Source organism: Ananas comosus, linkage group 5 (assembly GCF_001540865.1).
Source record: "Ananas comosus cultivar F153 linkage group 5, ASM154086v1, whole genome shotgun sequence".
NCBI lineage: Eukaryota > Viridiplantae > Streptophyta > Magnoliopsida > Poales > Bromeliaceae > Ananas > Ananas comosus.
The window spans coordinates 6,254,752-6,261,632 of record NC_033625.1 but is presented as its reverse complement, the minus strand read 5'-3'; the positions used below and the strand labels follow the sequence as shown (position 1 = coordinate 6,261,632).

At 39.3% G+C, this 6,881-nt stretch overlaps 1 protein-coding gene across 1 annotated transcript; it reads right to left on the bottom strand.

The window, feature by feature from the left end:
- LOC109709806 (probable glucuronosyltransferase Os01g0926600) lies at nucleotides 890-6,197 on the bottom strand. Its single transcript, XM_020232135.1, has 8 exons — nucleotides 5,707-6,197; nucleotides 4,911-5,057; nucleotides 4,583-4,647; nucleotides 4,360-4,429; nucleotides 2,873-3,094; nucleotides 2,542-2,685; nucleotides 1,970-2,105; nucleotides 890-1,603 (listed from the first exon to the last, which is right to left on the bottom strand). Exons 1-8 carry the CDS (start codon nucleotides 6,121-6,123, stop codon nucleotides 1,374-1,376), a joined length of 1,431 nt encoding a protein of 476 aa, XP_020087724.1. The 5' UTR covers nucleotides 6,124-6,197; the 3' UTR covers nucleotides 890-1,373.

The following is a 6,881-nucleotide window of genomic DNA, read 5'->3' as shown; positions in this document are numbered from 1 at the left end:
GCGTTTTATTCGGGAGTCGGGGACGGGAGGAGAGAGAATGGACGGTTGGGATTGGAGGTGTTTTGACGGAGTGGCGATGGACGGTGCGGATTGAAGATGACGAACCCGTGGGGCCCACTTCCCTTGAAGGGAATTCCTATTGGTCGAGATGGGTTTAGTGGTTTGCCACGTCATCACACGCAACGAGAATTTATCAAAACGTAGGCCTCAAGTATTCTTCTTTTGTTTTCAAATTAAGTCCCTCGTTCGACTCAGGAATACTGTTGATATTTATTTTTGGACTCGTAAACGATAAACTATGTTTTTGAAAATTTAAACTATCGTCACCAACATTTTTTAACCGATAAATACAATTTTTTTTCTTTTTAAGTTTCCTCGCATTTCATTTTCTTCCTATTTAAGGAAGACGACGAGTAGATCAATCCTCGTTTTCAAAAATGAGCACATCTTCACTTTTACTTGCACGAACAAATCTGGAGGCATACTTGCAAGTAAGGATTTAAATATCTATCGTTACGAATCGCATCCATCTTACCGTATCATGTCAGATATCAGTACAATATAACTCACATGCCGATGACACAACTCAAAATCCTTTATTTTATAAATAAATAAATAATTTTCTCAATAAAATTCAAAAAGTTAATAAAAATATATAATAAATAATTGACATATTTTATTACTACTTAAAATAAATCTCTTATACCATTATGTGTCGGCACACATGTATTTTTCATAACTAGCACACACCGTGCCGTACAATATCGATAAGCTTCTAGCACGATCCCGTATCACGACACTTAAAATTCTTACTCGCAAGATACTTTCTGCATGCATCAAGACTAATAAACTAACAAAAGCATTGTAAAGCAACAACATACAATGAAAATGAGCCCACATGAAAACAGACACACACATTGAAGCATTGAAAAAAACAAAACCAGAAGCACAGTGCCGGCGAGACATGGGCTGATGAAAAAAATGGAAACAAGTTACAGTACTCATATACGAAAGCACTCTTTCCGGAGTAGCTCCATCAGCGATTTCATCACCTTAAGCTAGAGGAGGCAAAACTTGCTAAGATTTTATAATAATCTTTCAAATTTTTTTAAAAAAGAAGAAATTACAGTACTAGCACGACAACTATCACCAAGCGCTCTATCTTTTCTCTGATTGAAACATGTTTCAAGAAGGAGATTCTGAACTCAGCAGGCTAATTAAACCAAATCCTCAGAAAGAAATGCCAGGGCTTTGAAAAAGAAGAAGGCTGTGGACAGATACAGCTTTTTAAGCACAAAAATATCATTCAAAAAAGGGTAACAAAGAGAAATCTATCTAATCCAAGAGAATCTACAGCTCTGTAAAAAAATTTATCAGGGCAAAGGCACAGGTGTTCTCCAATTGTGAAACTCGACCAAATCTCTGTTGATAATCGATCCATTGTGAAGCCAGAATGTTTCAGAGGATTGATGGAATCTCCTGACTTTTCTCTGCAGTTCCCACAGTATTCCTACCATAGCCGAGCACGGCTCAGTTTCTGGGGCGTAAACCCATAAGCATCTCACCTCTCTGCCCCGAGCTATCATCTTCTCTATTTCTTCATCTGACATGGTAAAAATTATGGTATCAGGAGAGAGAGAGAGAGAGAGAGAGTGGAGTCATGAACCCATTATGGCTTAGCTGCTATAAAAGCTTCTCTACTCTAAAACATGCAAGCTAAGTTGGGTGAAACACAAAGCCTCTTGGCTAAAGTCTGGAGATTCTATAGTTGCAGGATGCTAAAACGAGCTTTTAGGCTCCGAAAGCAAAAGCTTCGGATTGAAACTTTTGCTTCTATTGCATAAAGAACTTCTTGAGGAGATTCAATTAGAAGTTATTGGTACTTCTTTAACAGTTTTACTCAAATAGCTCTTATGCACATGCTCTAGCAGGCTAAATATTCCCTAGGTGGAAACATGAGAAGACTCACCAGGTATTGACTCGAGGTATTCGAGAAGTTGGGGGCCTATTCGAGTTGATGGCCACTTAATTGTCATTCGGCTGTAGTCGATCACATTCTGGAAAGGTAGTTCAACTTGATCCGACAGAATGACCGGCACGCATTCCTGTCATCCACATGGCAGAAATCTATGGTTGATTAGGAGGTTGTTTTGAGCTCAAAATGCAAATTTAGTAGCTTCTAGAAATAAAATAGGTTTTTATGCAAAAAAAATCCAAGATTTTTTCGATTTTGCAACTTTAATCCACTTATTTTATTTCTGGAATTTTGAACCTAAATCTTTCTTTATTGACTAAAATACTCTGAACCTTCCTTCTGACAGATAAATGAGAGGTTTTCCGTCAGAGGTGTATTGGTCCATTAAAAAAAAAGTTGCAAGAACAAAAAAAGTGGAACAATCTTGCAAAATCAGAAAAATAAATTAAATTCTCTCACAAAATAGCTATTTTATACAGCACAAATACAAATGAAAGTGAATTCTCTGAAATGGCTAGGTTGAGAGAGAGAGAGAGAGAGAGAGAGAGAGAGAGAGAGAGAGAGACCACAAAATAAGCTTCATAAAAGCGAAGAGTCCACGATGACTCGCCACGTGGAGCTAGGCAAAACTTTGCATTCCTCAAGTGATTGAAGTAGTCAATCCTCCCCAATTTGTCAGGGCCACTAAACTTCAATTCTGGAGATTCCAACTGTATTTAAAATCAATATTGCATACGGTCTGAAGGAACGGAAGTAAAACAATATAAAACAGTATCACAAGCAAATTGAGCGTTACAAAACCACTTCAAACAATTATATGAAAGAACTTCTGAAATAACTTTACAACTTTTATTTTCATCTTAAAATAAAAAAGAAAATATGGTAATAAAGCCTAACCTTGTCAGGATACTGCTTGGCAAGCTCCACCAACTGGAGACGACCAGCCTTACCCTGTGCACGTCCAAGAAAGTTTGCCAAGTGCTTTCTTTCTGATAAAGGGATTGGTTCGACCAAGCACGGCCCATTAAACTTTGTCATCCCATCATCAACATTACCTGGGATAATAATATCCTTCCATGTGTTAAAAGCACTCATATCTCTTTTATCTGTCCGGTCACCCTAAAAAAAAACACCAGATAACTCAAGAAATGTCAAAATCATTGCCTGGGATATATAACAGGCAGAGCTTCACACAATGTGAAATATCATGGCCAATATATGCAAATAAAAGAAAAGGTTAAATAATATGAATTAAATAATGGAGAGAATGAAAATCATGCGGTATACATTAACTTTTTTTGAAACACAAAAAATTGCATGAACTCTAGTTATGGTCATAGTTCTTACAAGTAATATCTGAATACAAACACATTCAGGATGTCTGATGGCAGCCATCTCCATGTGGTGATAAATCAATGTTTATATTAACTACAAGCATAACATGCTATATAATATACAAATATGATGAAGGCATAAAATCATAGAATAAGAAATATCACATTGTAGTCTTAGCATAGTTTTAATAGGCACATGGCGCATCGAGATGCAAGGGCTCTTAAAGCCTAGGCAAAACTCAACACGGAAGTCGCAAGGCATGCACTTGAGGAAGACATTAAAAAATAAATATAAAAACTCATCAAAAGGCTATATTAATATCACAAAAAGAAATTGCAAGTTAGGATTCAAAAAAATAACAGAGTACCAAAACTAAATTCCCATAAAAAAAAATCATCACTCAGTTGATGCATATTGGTACATTAAGAATGCAAAAAATCACAAATCATCAAGCCTCTAGCTTAACTATGTACCTACACGTTCAAGACCTGCATTTGGGGTCTCTACACTCTTGTAGATAGACATCCAAAATCCACATTCGACACTTGAAACTTGTAACTTAGCTGGATGGCACTAATTGGGACTTTGTGCCTAGGCCAAGGCCCACACCTAGGTCAAGGCGCATTTTTAAGCCCCAAGGTGCAAACTTGGTGCCTTGAAACTAAGTGCCAAGGTGCCTGCGGCCTTAAGCCTAAGTGCCTAAGCACGCCTATTCAAACCATGAGTCCTAGTATGGTGCGACAAGAATCTAAGCAATCTGTGTAGTTTCCCACCATTTAGTTCTATTTAAGCTTTTCCTCTTTATTACTACCAAGGTCATCATGTATTCTCAGACCATTTCAATTCATAATTCTGCTCGATTTATGAAGAAAGCTCACTTTGGCATCAAACGACCTATATGTTGCATTACATAAATCCCCATGATCTTTCTTCAATTACTAGTTTCTACACTGAGAAAATAGTCCAACAAATGCTGGGATGCGTACGTGCAAACAACTCGTGGACACAAAGATCAGTAAGAATGATAGAGTGTTGAATTGATGTGATACCTCCGGAGTAAGAATGATAGAACGATTTAAAAATGTTGCCCAGGACCGAAATAACGTAGCGCCAGCACCACTGCATTTCATAAGAAAAGGTATGATTACATAACTAAAAAATGAATATTCGGCACATGCGAAATACATGAGATAGTGACCACGAGAACATGCAAGTTATATGTGGAGAGGACATAACAATGAATGATCGTGTCACAAGTGGATAAGATGATACCTAGGGAAGACAAAAATGTGGTCACGTCCTCCTGAATAACGGAAATATGGCATCTGACTTAGAACCTAAATTCCACAGGAAAACTATAAGCAGGTTCAATATGGCATTCTTTAGAAGCTACTCCAATTAAAACAATGTAATGAAGTAAGCCATAAGATATAAGGAAGCCCCACTTATTTCTACACGAAGCAACAGAAACATGACCCAAACATCACACATCAAATAGAGAAGTATCTCACAATTTGTAGAATGCTAAGCACCCTATCGGCATTTAATTTGATACTAAGCATTGAAAATTCAGATGAAGATAGCAACATTATAAATTTACCTTCACATACGTCTGATTGATCTCTTTATCATTTAATCCACCCATCATCCGAACACATTTAACATAAGCTGGAACAAAGAAGAAATCTGCCTCATCCTTACTTAACGTCCGAAACCTTGATTTGAGAAATAGCTGATGAATTTTGACCTAAAAGAAACACACAAAAGGGGAAAGGCTAAGAAACAGAGCAGAAGCGGTTGACCCTTCAATGGAAAAATACGAGCAGCGTTGAAGAAATGCAACTAAAATGATTGCAAAACTCTTCCAAACCCTTAGCATAATACAAAAGTTGACAAATATTGAGAACTGAAGCAATGCAGCAAGCATATTATTAAGCATTATTTGAGAAGCATCACAATTTGAACATTCTGACAAGGAAAATTACCAAAATAAGCGGAAATACATGAAAGTTTCCGCATCAGCATGTCACACGATATTTATACCGGACATCAAGCAGCCCTAAAACCTAACTGATAATAATTCAAGTAATTTCCCACCAAAAGCCCTAATTCCTTACACTATCTAACCAGTAGCCGAGCAACATCCAAACAAAAGAGAAGCAACATTCTATAGATCTTTATTTGATAGAGTTCTAAGAACTATACCATGTGAAACAACTGATTTTCTGTAGCATCTTACAATAAGAGTTCGAGTGATTCACCAGTAACAAGCATTATTCAGTAACTATGCATTACTCAGTTAATATGAAGTGAACAAACGATCTAAAGCAACATCTGAATCAAGAGAAGGGGCATCCTATAGATTTTTAACGAGGGAGAAGATCCAAGAATTACACCTGCGTGCCCCACTGGCCCTTGACGCAGGAATCGGGCGAGATCCGGCCGTCCCTGCCGCGCATGAGCTCGCGGAGGCCGTCGATCTCGGCCTCGTCGTAGACGTAGATCCGGAGGTCGAGGCGGGGCCCGTAGCCGCGCTGGGGCCACGCGAGGGCGCCGGCGCCGTCGAAGAGCGCGTCGGAGGAGGAGGAGGAGGCGGTGGCGGTGGTTTGTGGCGCGGGGAGGAGGGGGGAGGAGGAGAGGCGATCGAGGGAGCGGGTGAGGAGGAAGGTGGCGACGACGAGGGCGACGGCGCCGATCTGGTGGAGGCGGGTGCACGGCGGCGGCGGCGGCGGCGCGGGGTGGTGGGGGTGGTGGCTCTCGTCGGCGGCGGCGGAGGTGGGGGACGAGGAGGAGAAGGGGCTCCGGCTCCGCATTGATGGGAAGGGGTTGGGGCCGGAGAAGGAGACGGTGGAGTGTGGGAAGCTGAAGAAGAAGAAGAAGAATCGAACGATCCACCGGAGTATAAAATATAAATAAAGCGGTTCTACGGAGAATTAATCGACGGGGAGCTTTTTGGTTGGGCAACGAAAAATTCTAGAATGCACCGGGTCCATTGGTGACGTGGCGTCACAAATCAATCAAATTTTTACTTTTAGAGATATATGTCCCGTAATGATTGTAAAAAAATATTTTTATTCTACTTTTGTTTGAAAAAAAGGGATATAATTGGCTTGTTATTGATGATATGGTGCAAGTATGACAGTGTAGAATTCCTCGTGGGCAACAGGGAGAGGTGGAAAATTTATGGTGAGCCCCTCACCTGTAGCACATTTCAAAACATGTAGTTTTCCACCATAATTTATGTTTCACGGAAAGTGGATCGGGTTTGTGAAAGCCTCTCAAATGATGCCCAAACAAGGGTTTTCTATTTGCTAAGTTATAAGATACAATTGTTTTCTAACCGCTTGGTTCGGAATTAAGTAAAAATTAATTATTTTAAAGATAAGCTTAAGTTCAGGGTTAAGATGGAGTTAGACTAATTTTGTATTTGGTTGAGAATTGGGTTTAGTCCAGGTATTGATAAAATAGTGTTTGGTTGGAGTAGATGGGATAAGAAGGATAGTAGGTAAAATAGTATTTTGTTTGGTTAGAGTAGTGGGGTGGGATGCTTAAAGTCTGAAAGAATTTAAAA

What these genes read in the sequence shown, in the direction of transcription:
- LOC109709806 (XM_020232135.1), bottom strand. Translation starts at nt 6,123, where the DNA reads ATGCGGAGCCGGAGCCCCTTCTCCTCCTCGTCCCCCACCTCCGCCGCC. An exon ending in TCAATCAGACGTATGTGAAG is followed by an intron (nt 4,648 to 4,910) that starts GTAAATTTATAA and finishes TGTGGAATTTAG; the next exon opens with GTTCTAAGTCAGATGCCATA. An exon ending in CCAAGCAGTATCCTGACAAG is followed by an intron (nt 2,686 to 2,872) that starts GTTAGGCTTTAT and finishes TTTTAAATACAG; the next exon opens with TTGGAATCTCCAGAATTGAA.